We start from the raw sequence: 19,276 nt of genomic DNA, 5'->3' as shown, positions 1-19,276 counted from the left end.
TTCATCACGGCACTCCTTGCAGGCATGCGGAACCGTGAAAACAGCTCTCCCTGCCAGGGCAACGGAGAGCAGGCCGGCAGAGGCAGGAATGTGGGCTCCGTGTGGCCTGGGGAGGAGGAGCCCTGCAATGATGCCACCACCCCTTCCTACAAGAAGCCTCTCTATGGCATTTCGCATAAGATCATGGAGAAGAAGAACCCTCCGGTGGGGGACCTGCTCAACACCTATGAGCTCTTCGAGAAGGCCAATGCCAGCAACAGTCCCTCCCCCCTGCGCCTGCTGAACGACCCTCAGAAGCGGGACTGTGGCGGGGCCTCAGGAACAGCCACTGACGGCGACCCTAACATCTACTTTCTGATCCAGAAGATGTTCTACATGCTCAACACTCTCACTTCCAACATGTCCCAGCTGCACAGCAAGGTGGACTTGCTCTCCCTGGAAGTGAGCCACATCAAGAAGCAGGTGAGCCCCTCCGAGCTGGTGGCCAAATTCCAGGCACCCCCCCACCCCCCCACCCCCCCCACCCCGAGTACCAGCTCACCGCTGCTGAGCTCAAGCAGATTGTGGACCAGAGCCTGTCAGGCGGGGACCTGGCCTGCTGGTTCAGCTCTTCCCCGAGCTCTTCGGCGACGTGGACTTCTCCCGTGGCTGCAGCGCTTGCGGCTTTGCAGCCAAGCGGAAGCTGGAGTCGCTGCACTTGCAGCTCATCCGCAACTACGTGGAAGTCTACTACCCCTCCGTGAAGGACACTGCTGTGTGGCAGGCTGAGTGCTTGCCGCAGCTCAACGACTTCTTCAGCCGCTTCTGGGCCCAGCGGGAAATGGAGGACAGCCAGCCAGGAGGCCAGGTCACCAGCTTCTTTGAAACTGAGCAGGTGGACGCCGGCCACTTCCTGGACAGCAAGGACCAGGAGGAGGCCCTGTCTCTGGACCGCAGCAGCACCATCGCCTCAGACCACGTGGTGGACACGCAGGACCTCACTGAGTTCCTGCATGAAGCCTCTTCGCCCGGTGAGTTCGCCGTCTTCCTCCTCCACCGGGTCTTCCCCGAGCTCTTCGACCACCGGAAGCTGGGCGAGCAGTACAGCTGCTAAGGCGACGGTGGCAAGCAGGAGCTGGACCCGCAGAGGCTGCAGATCATCCGTAACTACACAGAGATCTACTTTCCCGACATGCAGGAAGAGGAGGCCTGGCTGCAGCAGTGTGCGCAGCGCATCAACGACGAGTTGGAGGGCCTGGGGCTGGAGGGTGGCAGCGAGGGCGAGACGCTGCGGGATGACTGCTACGACTCCTCCAGCCTGCCCAATGACCTCTCTGTGGTCAAGGTGGAGGACAGCTTCGAGGGTGAGAGGCCGGGCAGGCGCTCCAAGAAGATCTGGCTAGTGCCCATTGACTTTGACAAGCTGGAGATCCCGCAGCCGAACTTCGAGGTGCCAGGCGCCGACTGTCTGCTCAGCAAGGAGCAGCTGCGCAGCATCTACGAGAGCAGCCTGTCCATTGGCAACTTCGCCTCCCGCCTGCTGGTGCACCTCTTCCCGGAGCTCTGCACCCACGAGAACCTACGCAAGCAGTACAACTGCAGCGGCTCTCTGGGCAAGAAGCAGCTGGACCCTGCCCGCATCAAGCTGATCTGCCACTACGTGCAGCTGCTCTACCCCCGGGCCAAAAATGACCCGCGTCTGGACTCTGGAGTTCGTGGGCAAGCTGGACGAGCGCTGCAGGCGCCGGGACACGGAGCAGAGGCGCTCCTACCAGCAGCAGCGCAAGGTCCACGTGCCAGGCCCTGAGTGCAGAGACCTGGCAAGCTATGCAATCAACCCCGAGAGGTTCCAAGAGGAGTTTGAGGGGCCCCCTTTGCCCCCCGAAAGGAGCAGCAAGGACTTCTGCAAGATCCCCCTGGACGAGCTGGTGGTCCCCTCACCCGACTTCCCAGTGCCTTCTCCCTACCTGCTGTGGGACAAGGAGGTGCGCGAGATCGTGCAGCAGAGCCTCTCCGTGGGCAACTTTGCCGCCCGGCTCCTCGGCAGGCTCTTCCCCGAACTCTTGACTGCCGAGAACCTCCGGCTGCAGTACAACCATTCCGGGGCTTGCAACAAGAAGCAGCTGGACCCCACGCGACTGCGGCTCATCCGCCATTATGTGGAGGCCGTGTATCCCGTGGAGAAGATGGAGGAGGTGTGGCATTATGAATGTATCCCCAGCATCGACGAGCGGTGTCGCCGTCCCAACAGGAAAAAATGCGACATCCTCAAGAAAGCCAAGAAAGTGGAGAAGTGACGGGCCTGTGGGCTGCCCAGAGACTTGGGTTATGAAAGGCTGAGCGATGGGCACCCTTGGGACCGAGTCACTTTGGAACATGTGTATGGTATCCACAGACAGGCACCTTATGTCAGTGGGGAGTGGCTTCCTACATTTGCACACGTAAACACCTACCCACCCACCCATGAGAAAGCAGCCTTGAATTTGGTCTCTTGACTTTGTCCTGTATTCCCTGGTGGCACAGCCCGAGTTTGGGAGGAGCCAGGCTGTGAGCAGAGGGACTAGCCGAGTAGGTCCTCTCTTCTTGATTGTGCCCTTTCCTGTCCCTCACAATCCAAAATGCAAATTCAGCAGCTTCTGGTCCTCTCCCCACACTTTACATCCTCCATTTTTTTAACTTTTTCTTCTTTTTTTAATTAAAATGAACCCCTTTTTAAAAAAATCATTGGGCTCTTTGGGGGCCATTTTACTTAGAAAATCTTTTTAAGTATTTGAGGTGAAGTACTGTAAGATAATTTCAGTTGCTGGGATTTTAAAAGATGATTCAGAGATTTATGAATTTTTTAGAAGTGCCATGTTTGTGCATGATGGGTAATCATAGCTTCAGGTGGCATAGAGACTGATTTTACTGACCTTGTCTATGACATCTGATTTTGGAGGAGTCTCGATGCCCCTTGGATGGCAGTAGAGGGGATGATAAGAATAGCTTGAAGTCCTTTCTGACGATGTGCAAGTTTTTCCTTCTGCTGTGGTCCCCGGGAAGGAGATGTGCTGCGCGTCAGTAGAATGCTGTGCTCACTCTGTAGATGAGAACACTGGATGATGATATGAATGTAGATAGACCTGGAAACACACATTCACACAATGCCTCCATTTGAGCTGTGTCCTTCCCTGGCCCCCTATTCCCTCTCCACACATGGGTGCTAATTGGAGGGGCAGATTCATTTTCTTGGAAAATAATGTGTGTGAGCATTTGGCTTCCTGTTGATTGAAGGGTGGGCTTCTTTGAGTTCACCAAGAACTGTTTACTTTCTGTGCGGGTATTTGTACAAAATGCAGGTCTTGGAGCTGTGTGGTGACTTCCCCAGACCTCAGCATTAGCTCCTCCCATTAGCATGGCATCTTTATGCCTCTGGGCAGGCCCAGGCCTGGGGCCCTCTTGAGGATACCTGATATTGAAAGGGCACAGGTCATCTCAAATGGGGCTCCCATGTCCCTTCCCAGGTCCACTCAGAACTTTCCCCTTGGGTCCTCTAGAAGGTTCTACTATCTTACCCTGGCCCATGCCCTATCTTCTAGGTGTACATCTCTCCCCTCCCCACTGATTGGGAAGGTCACACTGCTCCAAGCCGGCAGTTTGCTCTCTAGGGGCGCCAGTTGGGAAACTCCCCAGCCGGTCAGGTCTTTAAAGACTGAACTTTTACTTGCCCTATGTTGGGGGCCAGATGCTGAAGAAAGAAAGGGAGCAGTCTAACCCAAACTGGATGCATCTTACCAGAGACCTGGGAAATCGACCCACACAGGATAGTCATAAAGCCTTGTGGGAGGTTACAGATTTAATACCCTAATGGTTTAATATTTTGCTACCTTAAAATGCAGATATAATAGAAATAACCTGTGAATTTTCCTCATATAGTTAAGAACTTTAATTCCAGTAGCTATATGACATAAATTTTGCCTTCACTCAGTAGACATTTGTTTATATAACAGAATCTTGAGCCGCTTAAAAATGACTCTTCAGTATCATTTACAGATTATTTCTGTTAAAACTGCAAACCTGAAAATTTGGAATTGAAAAATGCACAGGGACTTAGTGACTCTGTCACACGCACCCATACACGCAAACACACACACACTTCTCCTTACTAGAAAACTTAAGTGAGAGGAAGGGGACCTCAGTGAATACTCGTTTGCCTTTGTGCCTGTGAAGGAACTGGGGCAGCCAGCAGACTCACTTCCCTGCTCACTTGGGCTTTTCTTTCTGCCTTAGTCTCTCCACTACATACACATGTGCATGCGCCCTACCCAAAGATGGCTGTGGCACTCTCCTGCAGGCCCCACTAGTTGGGGGGGTCCCATGGAATTTTTTTCTGGTCTCTAGGATGTATCCAAGAGGATTCCAAGCCATGTGAAAATTGCCCTGCTTTCTAGAGGGTGAATGTGACCCTGCAACTTCAGAAGCACAATCAATTGTTAATTTTTGAAAAGTTCCTGTTTGCTTAACATTGAAGTCAACAGGTTCTAGAAATTAAATATGTCTTTTTGTTACCTAGAGCATGTTAAATTTTTGGAAACTGTATTTTGGTGGTTTCCTTAACACCCTTCTTGTGTAACTCACCCCCCGACCCCCAATATCCTACAGTCCCTTTCAGTAAAGAGAGGTGGACACACTCTGGGAGCGTTTCCTGTCCCCCTGGATTGTGTTCTGTCTGTATGGTGTCCTCACTTCTGCATCCATACAGGTGGCTCCGGTGGGCATGTTTTTTTTTTTTTTTAACATGAAGCAATAGAAGTACAAAATACTTATTTTTTTAAGAACTTAATGTGTTCCATAAAATCTGTTGGCATCACCCCATCCTTCTCCCCATCTTAATTCTTTGGTTTTTACTTGTTTGTGTTTTGGATTATTTTCTGCCTTGTATCCCAAGGACTAAAGAATTAGCACAGACACATTCTGACGTTAAGTAAAATAGTAAGTCACGGTAGGTGGTAGTGGTCATGGTTTTCTCTGTTAGTAAGTTGTTGAAGAATGTATGAAGATAGTCATGAATGTACTCAGTGTTCGGATCCTGCTTCAGTTCACATGGCCGTGTCTACATGACGACAGAAGTTTGACAGGGAATCAAGTGGTGTCTGTGTCACTAGCACGAGTGTGCCCCTCCCCCTTCAGTGTTGGCTCCAAACCTTGCTTTCCTTTCAAGTTAGGGGGCATATCAGCAGCAGTTATCAACCAACCAATGGGATCTACTTAGTGGTGACTGGATTGGCTGTTAAAATGGTGAGAGTTGGTAAGCGTTGCTGCCTGACCACACCGCAGCATGGCCACTTGGGTTCCTGTAGAGATGGCCTCAGTTTCCACCTTACCCCCAAGGGTTCTTGAGACCCCTGGTTGGAGGTCATTGAGCTCTTGCCTTGTCTGGCTGTGGTGACGATTCTGAAGTGGGGTTGGGGGCCAGGGGTGTCCCTGCTGTTGAGAACATTTGCCTCTAGTAGATCCAGCCTTAATGTTTTCTGACATCCTAGTGAGAGCAGACCCTGCACAAAGCGGATATCAGAGTTAATACTGTGAGGAGACAAAATAATGAGAATAGTTTTACCAAAGATAATGAAATATCGCATAATGTCTGCATATTACCATTGAATTGAGTGCATCTTTAGAAAACTGAATGTAACAAAAACCCACAACATTTTTGGAAATTGTATGCTCTCTAGCAACTTTGTGTGAATTTTTATACAAGCACTGTTTTATGAGTTATATAAAATGTTTTAAAAATAAGAAAAAAAAAGTCAATGGGAGAATTTTTCCCCTTTTATCATAGGTTTCCTACAACAAGCACCCACTGACATGTCTTTTCCCCCTCAAACCAAAGAATTTATCCTTCCTGGAGCCCCCAGTAGAAAGGCATTAGGAGAAAACTCAAGCACACACAGATTCCACTTGGATTATTTGATCCCTCCTACAGGCCCGGCCCCTGTCCTGGATTGTGTTTTGCACCTAGTAATATGAAAAAAGATATATAAGCCCTTCTCTCATAATAAAAAATACACATTTCTTCAACAAGAAAAAAAAATGGATTTTTTTTCTTCAGTTGCTGATTGAATTCATTAGGCTAAAATTAAAAGCTTCAAATTAGATTGCATGTTATTCTTTCTATTGTCTACGTTATTGACACCCCAGGCATAAATCTGAAATACACTGTGGACTTTTATGCTTGAACTATTTCAAGGTTTTCAAAGTGCTCTTGTGTTATTTACATAAAGTGACGAACAATGGGTGGTGCAGAATCCATGATGTTGGTAAATTGATCCATTCCCATGCAGCAGGGAATTCACTAGGTTCTTCTTCTTAAGGCCTATTGTTTTGACAGCTGTAAGAAGTGTAGTGCCAGGTGATCAAGGCTAACCATTTCAGTCACTCCTTTTCTGCCTCTGAAGAAATTTTAAGTGATTTTGTCCATTCTCCTGAAACTTAAGCACAACAGCATGTTGTTGTTTTATTCTGAATCCATGAAAGACAATGTTTCTCAGCCAACTGGGGGACAGATGAGAAGTTCTGCTCTGAGCTTACAAGTTAATGTTTGGCAACTTCTGCTCCACTGTCAGCTCAGGTAACCAGGACTCCTGAGTGAATGGAAAGCAGTAATGGAGACTCCTCAGAAAACTTGGAATGGAACCACCATTTGACCCGTTGTTTCACTTCTTGGTTTATACCCAAAGTACTTAAAGTCAGCATACTGCACTGAAGGGGCCACATCAATGGTTTAAAGCAGCTCAACTCACAATAGCAAAGCTATGGAACCAACCAAGGTGCCCTTCAACAGATGAATGGATAAAGAAGATGTGGTATCTATAAACAATGGAATATGTCAAAATACGCCCTACTGTCCCGTATATCTAAAAAGAACAAATTTAAAAAAAAAAAAAAGAATTCCTGAGGAACATGAAGGTTGGGCTCTAGTTCTGTGAATCATTGGATTTCCTGAGATTCTGGGGTTGGCACTGATGCTTCAGTAGCTTCAAACTGTAAGTGTTGCAGTTAAGTGGCACAACTGAGCTGCTACAGGCAGGCTGCATGATGGATCCTGTGACAGGAGATCAATGAATTCAGTACTTTAACCACTGTCAACCAGGGTGACTGAAAACTTTGCCAATAACATTCAGATACTGACAGAAGGGAAAAATAACATTTTGATGCAAAATGCACACAGAGTGATCACTGAGGGAAGAGAAAAAATACCCATGAACAATGCAAAACCAAGACAATGAGAGAACAGAAGCCAAATAGTCCATCGTGGGATGGATTACAGGCTTACGGTCCATTCTGAATATCACTTATACATGCTTAAGCCACCTGTTTGGTGAAGAGCATGTAATTCACCTTCCGTATCATGTATGATCCTTCTGAATTCTATTGTCATCCTCGTGACGAGAAAACAAGGTAGGGCAGTAGTTAAGAGCACAGATTTCAGAGCCAATCACACCTGCATTTGGATCCTGCTTTTGTTTGCATATGACCTTGGACAGCCTCTCTGGGCCTATTTAACCTTTAGGGAGCTCTTCTGCAAAACAGAAGTTATATGCTTAAGCCTTAGAATGATTTCTGTGTATTTACTGCAATTCTATAGGTAAAGCCTTTGTGACCCTGGCTAGGCGGTCCTCCTCCTCTAGTCCACGGCACGCGGCTGTTCCCTGGGCTCTCTGAGGGCCACTCTGGGTGAGGGGCTAGTGCTCCGAGGCTGCTGGAGCCCATGAGACATTCTCATAGTTTTCTGTAATGTCCTCGTGGTCACTGCCTCTTCGGCTGGCCGGTCCTGCAGAGTCCTCCGGGTGTGCCTTCTTCAATTCTGAATAAACGACCACAGGTTCCTGGTGGAGAACCCATAAATTTTAAGTACCTAAATACAGATGAGGAAGAGCAGAGAAGAGAGAGGGCCAGGAAATGCATCTCACCTTACTGTTCCTAGGCGTCCGCGGTGAATTGGCTGTTGGATGGGGATAGCAAAGAAAAGTTTTAAGTTCTACATTTCAAATTTACAGCCTATTCACAGTGCATTCCCAGTCCACTCCACCTCTCCTGCTCATCTCTTGACTGTTTTCTCTGCTGACTTTTTCTAAGTCCTCACAGAAAAAAAGCACTCTTTCCCCTCCACACACAAGATATATGCACACTAAAAAAACAAGGCACCTCTGTGGCCGTATTGACCATCTGGGAGGAAGGGGCCCACAGCACTCTCTTCTCTTTGCACAGGGAATTTGGAGAAGGCTCGAGGAGAGGCCGGCCGTCTAAACCACACAGCAGTTCCCCAGGAAGCCAAAGATTTGCAGTGGAGCATTAAGAAAATTCACTGTGCGTTCCTCTGTCCTTCCAAAGAGTTGTTTGTGTCTCTCTTGTTTATTTATTCAGACAACAAGCATTCATTGAAAAGTGGCTTCTTATTAAACATTAGGTACATTACAAGGAGGCAGAGATGACAGAAGCTCAGTCCATATGACCAAGGAGCCCATGAGTTCGAAAAGGAGAAACGGACATCGAAACCAACGCAACAGGTTTCCAGAAATGCCTATTGAACTCTGCTGTTGCCACAAAGAGTGATCGTGGGAAGAGATGATGAGAGTCACATCCTGAAACGTGGGCAAGGACAGAGAAGAGACACTGGGCCCAGGAGAAGCAGGCCATGTCTCCCATGTTAAGCTCACATTTGAGACGACTCTTTGATCAAAGACCCTTGGCTGGATCTGAGAACACTGCCACCTACCACCTCGCCTCTTCTTGTCTGAAAGGTATCTCACCTGAAATTCCGTTTGTGTTCGGGATGCTCCTGATCTGAGAATAAATCAGGTTTCCTTCTTCAGGATTCACTGTGAGAAAACAGAAGACGTTACATGGCACCCCTCTGAGAGTCTCCTGCTATGGTTTAGTTTGGGATTTGGTTTGTTCTCCAGAGGTTCATCTATCAGAAGAGTGGTCCCCTGCGTTGTGACATGAGGAGGTAGTGGAACCTCTAAGAGGTGGGGTCTAGGGAAAGGTCTTTATGGGCACCTCCCGTCACTCTGGATTCCTATTTGCCACACGATCTCCCTGCTTATGTGCACTCCTGAAATTGTGATGCCATCTGCCATGCATCCTCGCCAGAGCCAATGCCAGTGCCATGCTCTGGAACCTCCAGAAATGTGAGCTAGATAAAACTTTTTTTCTTATGAAGTACCCAGTCTCAGGTGTTTCATCATAGTAAGGAAAATCAGACCAATACTCCTTTACAGCCACCAAATTTATAGCTGCCTTTTAATCCCTATAATGTTAGGCATGTCATATTTAAATTGGCTATGAAAGGGCCCTGAGTCGTTTCTCAGTCCTTCCTGTGTACTGGTACTTCCCTAGAACCCTGTGTCCCTTAAGAAGTCCTTACCATTGCTATACACTGGCTGCAGCTCCAGTTGGGCTAATTGCTCAGAGTAGGGGAGCTCCTGGGCATCTAGGCTGGAGGGCCCAAACCCAGAAGTCTCCTGATGTTCACTGGGACTGTAACTGGGACAAGAAGAGATAATGGATGAAGAATGTTTGTGAGTTACACAGAGTCTCAGAGAAATTGGTATCCAGGAAGCCTGGCAGGATTTACGTAAAAAAAAAAAAAATATTACAGACACTTTTTCATGACTCTTTCAAGAAAATATTGGGAAAAATGTGGTGCAAGATGGACCCCAGGGGAAGCTAGCTGAGGCCAAGTCCAAGGGCAGAAGCCACACAGTCTTCAGGTCCCTTTGGGAGGATAAAACTTATATTTGTCTAATTGTTAAGCTTATTTTTAAAGATATCAATGTTTAAACGTTGATACGCAAGGTCTTCTGCATTCCCATGTAACTTGACCTTTGTCTTTTTTTAAAATTTTCTACCTCGTGTGGTAAGACTCCACTTTCCCAGTAAGATATTATGAAGTTTCCTCAGAAAAGTGGGCTCTTTTCTGAACATCACCTCCTTGTGCACTGTTAATTTAACACTGGCGTTTAGTGTCACTTCATAAATGAGTGAAGGAATGAGAGAAACAGGGAGTGGATGAACGGTGGTCCTATGCAGGGTGACGTCATTAAGACGTCAGCGGTCAGTTCTGTGCTGCAGCTCGGAGGTCGATAAATAAACCCAGACAACAGCCTGCATTCGGCATGTCAGCTGACACAGTATTGTCCCCAAAGAGGAGTGGGACTGGTTTTCTGATCACATTTTTTTTTTAATTTTGTAAGAACGTTACAAGGTTGGCAGGAAGTCCATTCAAAACTTTAAAAATGTACATCATCTAGTTATAAACAGATTATGCAAATGAACCCAAGCAGCACAAGAATCCGAGACCTTACCTAGGTGTCCCCGTGGCTGGAAGTCTCCCTACAAAAGGAACAAAGGAACACTGAGGGTGAGAGAGCTGTGTGGACAGTGGGCTGCGACAGAACACTCCTTCCTCCAAGTCAGATTCTCTGTGAGATCTCAGACATGGCCAAGCTTGGGGAATAACCTTGTATGCCCCCATGTCATGGGACACATAGGGAAGGCGGGGTCTTGGAGGACATCTGCCCAGAATCACACTCGTTATGAATCATTTTTCAATCCGTAACAGCCATGCGAAAAGAAATTCTAAATAGCTGTGGCCAGGAAGCAGAAGTGAGACGAGGCGATATTTAACTCGGGGCCCAGGTCTTCCTCCACACCCACTTATTCACTGTGACTGCAGCTTGACCTGACACCAAACTGCACTCTCACGGTACGCTCTACCCTGCTCTTCTCTAACTGTGACCCTGCAGATCCTCTGCAGAAACGCTGAACCGCACGTCACTTGGGCACTCGGCAGTTTCTCCGTCCCTTTTCTTTCCGTCTCTTTCACCTGGATAATTTCAATTTATCTTTCCTCCCTTGCATCAGAGCTTTGCATCAACTCTACCTAGATACAGGCACATAGAAGTGGGTAATATTGTAAGAACTAATTATTACGTGTACTATCCTGATCTGTGTCTTGGTTTTCCCTTAATCCTTCCTGTAGTCTGCTTTTTGAACATTATCCAATTGAGTCTTTTTTTTTTTTTTGCATTCACAGAGCCATACCTAACAGTTGAAAATTTTCAATAAAGGTGGGTTAAACCATGGAACAAATTAAAGTATATACCTCGAGGACTGAAAAAAAAATGACAAATTGACAATTTTCTAATAGGTGATTGATTGCATGTGAGTTTAATGTTGAAGCCTATTCTATCAGCCTTAAAAGTAAGGCAGTTTTAAAAAAATATTTTTCTTTTTAGTTATAATAAGGCAGTTTTTCATCACTGAAATTCTGAAAAATTTCTGGCGTGCCCCAGTGTGGACTTGTTCCCAGTTTCACATCCCTGTCATTTGCCTTTTTAAAAATCTGAGTCTATCTGTCTCACTGGTTTTAGAGCACACCAGTCACTGCACAGAGTAAGCACACCAGTCTTGATTCCCTTTTTTTTTTTTTTTTTTTTGGTGGCTAGAGATTGAACCCAGGGCCTCCTGCGTGTGAGGCAAACACTCTACCAACTCAGCTATACCCCGAGCCCCGATTCCTTTGATAAATAACTGAATGATGCCTTCAAGCCCAGTCCCTGGGGGCCAGGCCTCCTGAGTTAGGCTGGAAGTGTGTGATCATGACCTAGGCCTGTGTCTCTGTCCTCAGGACAATGAGAACCCACGTCCACCCACAGCCAGTGTCTTCCCTGGGCATTTTGTCTGTGAGTTTGGATCTAGAAGTCAGTCTATCTCCTCACTGGAAAAAGAAAACTGAGATGTAAAGAGGTGGCTATTTACCATGTCTTCCCTGAGGATATGTGGGCCAGGAACTCTACTAAGCAGTTTGCCTACACTCTCAAAGGTAGCTACTGTTATTATGACCACTACATAAACGAAAAACACTGGGGTTTGGAGAGTATAAGTGACTTTCCTAATATCAAGAAACTAGCAAGTTATGGGCTGGGGTTGTGGCTCAGTGCCAAAGTGCTTGCCTAGCACGCTATTAGGCACTGGGTTCGATCCTCAGCACCACATAAAAATTAAAAAATAAAATAAACGCATGCTGTCCATCTATAACGACAAAAAAACAAAAGTTAGCAATTGACATTACTAAAATTTTAACCCAAGTAGTTTGAATATAGAATTGACACATTTTTTACCTCTTTTGATAATTTGTAGGAATTATTCAGGCAAGAAGTAGAATTCTTCACTTCTAGAAATATGTGGAAAGTTTGAGCTCCTTCCTGAGATAAATGGTCAATAACGGGACAGGGAATTTTGCCATGGGGTGGAGGATTCAGGAGTCAAGATTTTTGAGAAGAGAAAGACAGAGACCCTCTTCCTGGTGAACTGTCACCACTTCTCGGTGAGTCTGCTGTTTAATACACTTCTTCAGGATGCGAATGAAGGGCTGAGCACTTGCTTGGCATGCAAGAAGTCCTGGGTTCGATTCTCAGCACCACAAGCAAAACAAAACAACAGCACTTCTTCTAGACCTGGTGGACAGAACACCCCCGGCCTTCTGTTCACATGGATCACATAAAATAGTCAGTACACTCCTCCTTCCTGGTGTTGTGGTAACCGAGTAGTCTGCTTTTTGAACATTATCCACTTCAACAGTGAGATTCTAATGCCCTCTTCTAGGTAGTGGGGAGGGAGGTTAGACAGAGATTAGATGGGGGGATTCATTAGAATATTGTGTAGCACTGTGGGGTAACTATGGTCTACAACAATTTATTATGCTTCTAGAAATAACTACAGAAGTACTTGAAAATTCCCAAGACATATAAATTGTAATATTTGAGGAGATAAAAATGCTAGTTATCCTAATTTGATCAATACATATCATGTACATGTATTGACTTATAATATTGTATCCATAAATAAGTATTATATGACAATTAAAATAAAATAAAATTTAACTTACAGATGGTCTAAACACCTTTCATAAAAGGTGGAGACTCTCATATTGGATGAAAGGAAAAAGAAGGAATTAATCACATTTTAATTATTAAAAAAAGATACACTAAAGTATAGGACACAGATAAATCAAAAGGACAGGGAAATAAATACCATGTTATCAGTGATTATATTTGTTAACATGCTAATATTTATAATTGTATTAATCATAGTTCATTATTACATTAGTATTAAACAAGAACTATTTCAAAGTAAGTGATACTATCAGGGAGGTTTGGTAAAGAGGGTCATTTTGTAAGGATAAATTTTTTCAATTCATCAAAAACACGTAACGTTTCTAAATATTCACACAGCTCATAAAGAGCATCAAATCCTCAAAGCAGAACTAGATACAACTGCAGGAAGAAATGAATAAATTCACACTTGCAGTTGAAGATTTCAATTCCCTATCTCAATTATTGATAGTATACAGAAAATCAGTAAGAACATAAATGAATTTAGTAATGACAGCACACTTAACTGTAAGAAATGTTAGAAGAATCCCTTTTGGCAGATCAAAAATGATACGAGATGGAAATGTGAACACACAAAGAAGAATGGAGGATACTGAAAGGGTTAGCTAGGTGGCTACAATTTTGACAGCAAATCCTATAAAGGCAAGAGAAGAGAAAGATATCAACCAACTCCCTCTTACACACAGATACAAGCATTCTTAATAAAATTTTAGCAAATCAAATCCAACCATCATGATAAAGACCCTAGAAATATAATATGGCTTGAACACTCAAAGTTAGCCTTATTAAAAGACTGAAAACAGAAAATCACCTGATTATTTTAATCAATGCAGAAAAAGCACTTGACAAATATCTATTCCTGTAAACATTCTAAACAGATTAGGAATTAGTAGGGACTTGCTTAGCCAGATAAAGTGAGTCTATGAAAATCCGACAGTTGGCAAAATACTTAATTGTAAGAAACTGAATACTTTTTTCCTAAGGTCAGGAACAAGACAGAGACGTCTGCTCTGACCAGTTCTATTCAACATTACATAAAAGGTTCTAGACAGTGCAATCAAGAAAGAAAAATAAAAGGTTAAGACTGGGAAAAAGTGATACTGTCTTTATTAGTAGACAGCATGCCATCTAGATAGACAATTTTATGAAACCTACAAAACAGATATTAGAACTAAGTAAAGAGTTTAGTGAGGTTGCAGAGTATACGATTAACATGCAAAAGGCAATTGTATATCTATGTACAACCAACAATCAGCAATTGAATTTTTAATCTCCTCTCAGTTGTTCTCTATTAGTTTTATCCAAATTTCATTATAGTTGACTGCTATTCAAATATATCTTGGCTTATGATTTGCACTTTTGACGATCACCTGCTTTTTGTTACAAATGGTGAAGGGGTTTTGGGGCCCTTTTGTTTTCAGTAGACTTTGGAATGCAGGTAGAACAGTAAAGTGCTTAATTTTCCAAATTTTAATTGAAAGCAAAGCTCTGATACATAATTCATCTCAAACACAAGAGGTAAAAAAATCCCATTGAAAACTTTATGCTACCTTTTTTGTTACTATTGCCTGTAAAACTGAGGGACTAGTACTTAGGAGGAATAATTGGCTTTTACAGGATGCACTACCCAACTCCAAATAAATATAGCAACGGCCAAAGTCACAGCCTTAAGGGCTAAGACAGAGACACCTACCTGGTTTCTTTTGGCTCTTGATGCGATACAGCCAAGTAGCAGCAAAGACAAGGATGAGGAGCAATCCCCCAGTGAGTCCTGTGGTCATAAGAACAATTCTTCTCCTGGAATTCCCTGAGAGCCAAGATATATACTTGAGTTTCAAGGGCAAAAGTTTTGGATCTAGTCAAAAAAACATGCAAGTGGAGCTAAGATCTATCAGGGCAGGTAATTTTCCAGTTTCTGATTTCTCCATTCAAATTATCTTTAGTATAATTTGTGACTTTCAAAACAATGACATGTTAAAGGTGGTCACCCGCATCTAAGGTTACAATTTATTCCCTTTCCCCTTCCCACATGAAATCAGCATCAATCTCAAGCTGCTCCACACCTTGGTGGGCGTGTTCAGAAACTTGGCCATTGATAGAATTTGTACCGTCCACTGGAGGAATGTTTTACTGCCTACTACTATGGCCTCTAGTTCAGGTGCCACTAACTCACCTGTGATGCTGAGTGCCACCACCTCACTGCGCTGGGCCCCCAGGCCATTGTCGGCCTCGCAGGAGTAGTTTCCAGAATGTTCTGCAGTCAGGGAGAGGTTGAAGGATGCTCCTCCCCCAGAGGGCGCCAAGATGTTCCCCAGGATGACGTTCTGATGATAAAACTGGTACAGGATCGGGGGAGAGCCCCCCAGGGCCTCGCAGTGAAGCCCCACCATGTCCCCCACCACAGCCTGGGCCCTGGGAGTCCTGAATGTGAGGACAGGGCTGGACACTGGAACTGAGAGAGGAAAATAGTTCATTGGCAGTTTTGTATAAGCATGTGTACAAGAAACTGTAATAAAAGAGTATTCTGCATAGTTCATAGTAGGAACACAAACCTGGATTCAGAAAAACATAGGTTTGAATCCTGATTCTGCCCTTTGTTAACTCTTTGATCTTGATTTTTACTTTACTTATTTATTTATTTAGGTACTGGGGATCTAGTCCAGGAGCATTTTACCACTGAGCTACATTCCCAGCCCTTTTTATTTTTTATTTTGAGACGGGGTCTTGAGAAGTTGCTTAGGGCCTTGCTAAGTTGCAAAGGCTGGCCTCCAACTTGCAATCCTCCTGCCTCAGCCTCTGGAGTAGCAGGTATTATTATTGGCATGCCTGGCTGTATTCTTGATTTTTAAAAACTTTAACTTCTCTAAGTCTGTTTATTCATTTCTAAAAAGGAGCTAATAATAAATTATATCTCAAACTATTATAATAAGAATCATGTATGTAAAGTGATCAATGAATGCAAGTTATCATTATTAACAGATATAACTAAAATCCTACTTCTAGGATATTCCTATTGCTGAATCTTAGCTCTAAGATCAAGACATGGTTCCATACCTATCTAATTTAGGACCTCATTATTCTCCACCCAATTATCTGACTTCATTTTCCTATTACTATTCAGCACTGTCTAACATCCATCCCTCTATCATCCATCTGTCCGTGCATCCATCCATCCATCCATCCATCCATCCATCCATCCATCCATCCCTCTATCCATTCATCCATTCATCTATCATTGTCATATATCAGATGATCCCAATAGAATTTAAGTTCCATAAGAACAGGGATTTATCTTTCCTGTGTTGTATTTCCAGTTGCTGGGACTTTGCATGACATTCAATAGTTGCCCAATCATTGGCCACGGAACTAATTGATCTAGACTGGCCCAAAAACATCCAGATGCAACACTAGCAACAATAATTCCACATTCATTGATGACTCTAGAGATAGGACAGCAAATGAGAATAGAAAAACCATTCATGTGGAATAGGAACGAGAAGATTGCTGGTTCTGCTAAGTGATGAAGAAACTTAAATGAGACAGTTCTCTTTGTGTGCAGTGCTTTAGATTGAAGCTGTGTGCTTCACTGGCAAGAGACACTTGGGAAGGATCTTAAGCTCTGCTTTGTGTTACAGACTGACTCAAGGGGAGGGAGTGTGGATGTGGGACCATTCATTGAATGGCAATGATTAGACCTGAAATATGAGCCAACACTGGCTGCAAGAAAGATGGCTTCTGCTGGTACAGTGCTAGCCTCACATGCACAAGGCCCTGGGTTCAAATCCCAGCACCACCACCTTTAAAAAAATAAAATAAAATAAAAGGTGCATGCAGGCAGGAAGAAAATCATGATCAGGGCAGGGAATGATGTTTCCTTGCCAGTAATCGCTGCAGCTCGTGTATCTAAAAGTCCGTGTCTGGACTACTGTGTGTACAAACTGCTTACCTAGGACGTGGAGACTCACTCGGTGACTGCGCTGGGCCCCCAGGCCATTGTCGGCCTCACAGGAGTAGTTTCCAGAATGTTCTGCAGTCAGAGAGAGGTTGAAGGATGCTCCTCCCCCAGAAGGTGCCGAGCTGTTCCCCAGGGTGACATCTTCATGATAAAACTGGTACAGGATCGGGGGAGAGCCCCTCAGGGCCTCGCAGTGAAGCTCCACCAAGTCCCCCACCACAGCCTGGGCCCTGGGAGCCCTGAGGGTGAGCACAGGGTGGGACACTGGAACTGAGGGAGACAGAAGGGCTGTCAGAAGAGCTTAGAAATAGATATATCCCTTGGTCACTTCTGTTCCCCACTGCCTGCACTTTCCTAATCTAACGAACAGAAGCATTGTCCTAAAACCCAGAAAAGTAGCCCTGGAGAATTCTGTCCCCATCATCCCAAAGTCCTCTCCCCATGGAGCAAAGCATCTTCTGCTCATTTTGCCACGTTTGTAGCGGCAGGGGTCGTTTTTTTGGATCTTCGCCTCTGTTTATTTGCCTGCTTCCAAAACTTCAGGGCTGATGGAGAACTTCAGCTCTGGCTTGCAAAACAAGGGTGGTAGGGAGGAATCAGGAGCTCACTTCTCACAGTGACGGTGATCCGCTTGCTGAGGATGGGGACGTGGTTGTTGTCAGCCGCACAGTAGTACCTCCCAGTGTCACGCTTCTGCACGGCGGGCACTCGCAGCTCTGCCAACAGGGAACGCTGGGTTTTTCTGCCCAGACTTGTTCCCTCTTTGTGCCAGGAGAATGTGATATTCCCTGTGCCCGCGGCTACTGAACAGATAAGGACCAGATTTTCTCCTTCAATCAGCTGCCCCCCTGGGGGCTGGATCTCTAGATTCACATCAGATACAGGGATTCCTGGGGAGACACAAGGTAACACGGGAGGGTTTTGATGGCAAGCACTTCAGAGTCAAGGAAAAGTCTGGAGCCGCCAGGAATAGGCCAGTAGTCATAGATGCAATGGGTCCAAAGTCGGAAAGAAGAAATTAATTTTATAAAGAGATCAGTACCCCTTCCCACTCCCACAACAGGTCCTATCCTTGGGAAATGCAGGCACCAGGCCCATGATCTTAAACCCGGTGTTGTTTGCAATCACATTTTATAAACAGAATAAGAGTACTGAAGTGACTTTTCTCAGAATCCAAACTCTTTCCCCATCCTTTAAGGGTTCTCCAGTCTCTCTTCCATGCCCCCACATTCTTCTCTGACTATTCCAGTCCATAGTCATCTTCCCCTTTTCTGATGATTTTGGTGTGAGGTTAAGTCTACTATGAAAACACTATCGGGACCTTCTCAGACAGCATTTGGTCAATGGTGCTTCTAGTTGTCCGGTTTGGGCACCCAGTAACTGATGGATAATTACTATTGCCTGGCTTAGATGGAAAAGAGGGTCCTAGGGAAGTTGGTCCAATACTGAGTCCAAAGAGAGAAAGATACCATAATCGATGGAGCCTCTCTTGACATCAACCACCCTAGGGGCAGGGGGTGTCCTGAACTGTTCTCCTCTCCCCAGCTCTGGAAGAGCAAGCAGCCCCTGTAACACTTACTCTGCACAAGCACACGGGACACCCGGCTCATTTTCGTGATTCTGGGAGTTGCTGCCTCTGCCTTACACTGGTAGAGCCCCGAGTCTTCGCTCCCCATGGTGGGGATCTGGAGCTCTGGGGAGCTGCTGCAGCCTGACCCCAGGGTATGGTCATCTCTGAAGAAGCAGAACTGGAGCTGGACCTGTGACCTCTGAAAAGCAAGCTGCGTCTCACAGGTCAGAGTCCATGGGCCTCCCTCGATGGGCTGGGAGGGACTGGCTTTCAGCCCAGGACGTGGAAAGAGCTCTAGAGAGAAGGAACACAATCCTTAGGGAACGGGGCACAGATTTACCTGTGCTGTCAGCACCCCGAAGTGGGGACCGTCTTCCTCCCATGGCCCATGGAAACTTTTTTTGAAATCCCCACTGATAAACACCCTCCCTTGATCCTCACAGCTTCACTGCCAAAACCTAAACCCATAGGCGTTCAACCATTACCTTGAACTTGGATTCTTAGGGATTTTGAAGTTTTTTTCCAAAACAAATTCCAACTAGAAACAGCACAATGATATTTGCTCTCGTCTTGGCGGACTGAATTTAATCTTAAGAACTTTGAGTTATCACCATCAGGAAGTTGTTTTCCATCTTTGTAGTAAATCTTTTTATGTGTTTTCTCCTCTTCCCACCCTAGGCATCTCAGATCTATATCATCTCCTTCAAAGACCGGGTATGGCACCTGGAGGATCAGCCAGTCTGCAAAGAGCGGAGGACATACTCAATTCTTCCCTGTCATTTCTTTCTTTGCTCTCAATTCTCCCCATGAGAAAAGAGCTACAGCCCTGTACGC

General features: G+C 45.3%; 1 protein-coding gene and 1 pseudogene across 2 annotated transcripts; one reads left to right on the top strand and one right to left on the bottom strand.

Moving 5' to 3' along the window:
- LOC144368739 (BEN domain-containing protein 3 pseudogene) lies at window positions 1-5,028 on the top strand (annotated as a pseudogene).
- On the bottom strand, window positions 4,964-18,647 carry LOC144368422 (Fc receptor-like protein 3). Of its 2 annotated transcripts, none has more exons than XM_078027276.1 (10): window positions 18,452-18,647; window positions 17,481-17,762; window positions 16,864-17,142; window positions 15,091-15,369; window positions 14,611-14,724; window positions 10,326-10,353; window positions 9,386-9,504; window positions 8,769-8,837; window positions 7,929-7,960; window positions 4,964-5,513 (listed from the first exon to the last, which is right to left on the bottom strand). In XM_078027276.1, exons 1-10 carry the CDS (start codon window positions 18,546-18,548, stop codon window positions 5,223-5,225), a joined length of 1,590 nt encoding a protein of 529 aa, XP_077883402.1. In that variant the 5' UTR covers window positions 18,549-18,647; the 3' UTR covers window positions 4,964-5,222. The 2 variants fall into 2 exon arrangements, with proteins under 2 accessions (XP_077883402.1, XP_077883403.1); XM_078027277.1 differs by lacking the exon at window positions 4,964-5,513 and adding an exon at window positions 5,775-7,844 and having other exon boundaries at window positions 18,452-18,642.
- Window positions 18,648-19,276: the final 629 nt, after the last annotated feature.

This window comes from Ictidomys tridecemlineatus, chromosome 11, assembly GCF_052094955.1.
Source record: "Ictidomys tridecemlineatus isolate mIctTri1 chromosome 11, mIctTri1.hap1, whole genome shotgun sequence".
NCBI lineage: Eukaryota > Metazoa > Chordata > Mammalia > Rodentia > Sciuridae > Ictidomys > Ictidomys tridecemlineatus.
Note: the sequence above shows the minus strand (reverse complement) of the source record. Positions and strands in the feature narration are given on the sequence as shown.

Bases quoted from the DNA above. Each gene is read 5' to 3' on its own strand.
- LOC144368422 (XM_078027276.1), bottom strand. From the start codon at position 18,548: ATGGGGAGCGAAGACTCGGGGCTCTACCAGTGTAAGGCAGAGGCAGCA. The intron at 7,961-8,768 runs GTGAGATACCTT...CCCATCCAACAG, and splicing joins GAACACAAACGGAATTTCAG to CCAATTCACCGCGGACGCCT. The intron at 5,514-7,928 runs GTGAGATGCATT...CGCTTTGTGCAG, and splicing joins GGACGCCTAGGAACAGTAAG to GGTCTGCTCTCACTAGGATG.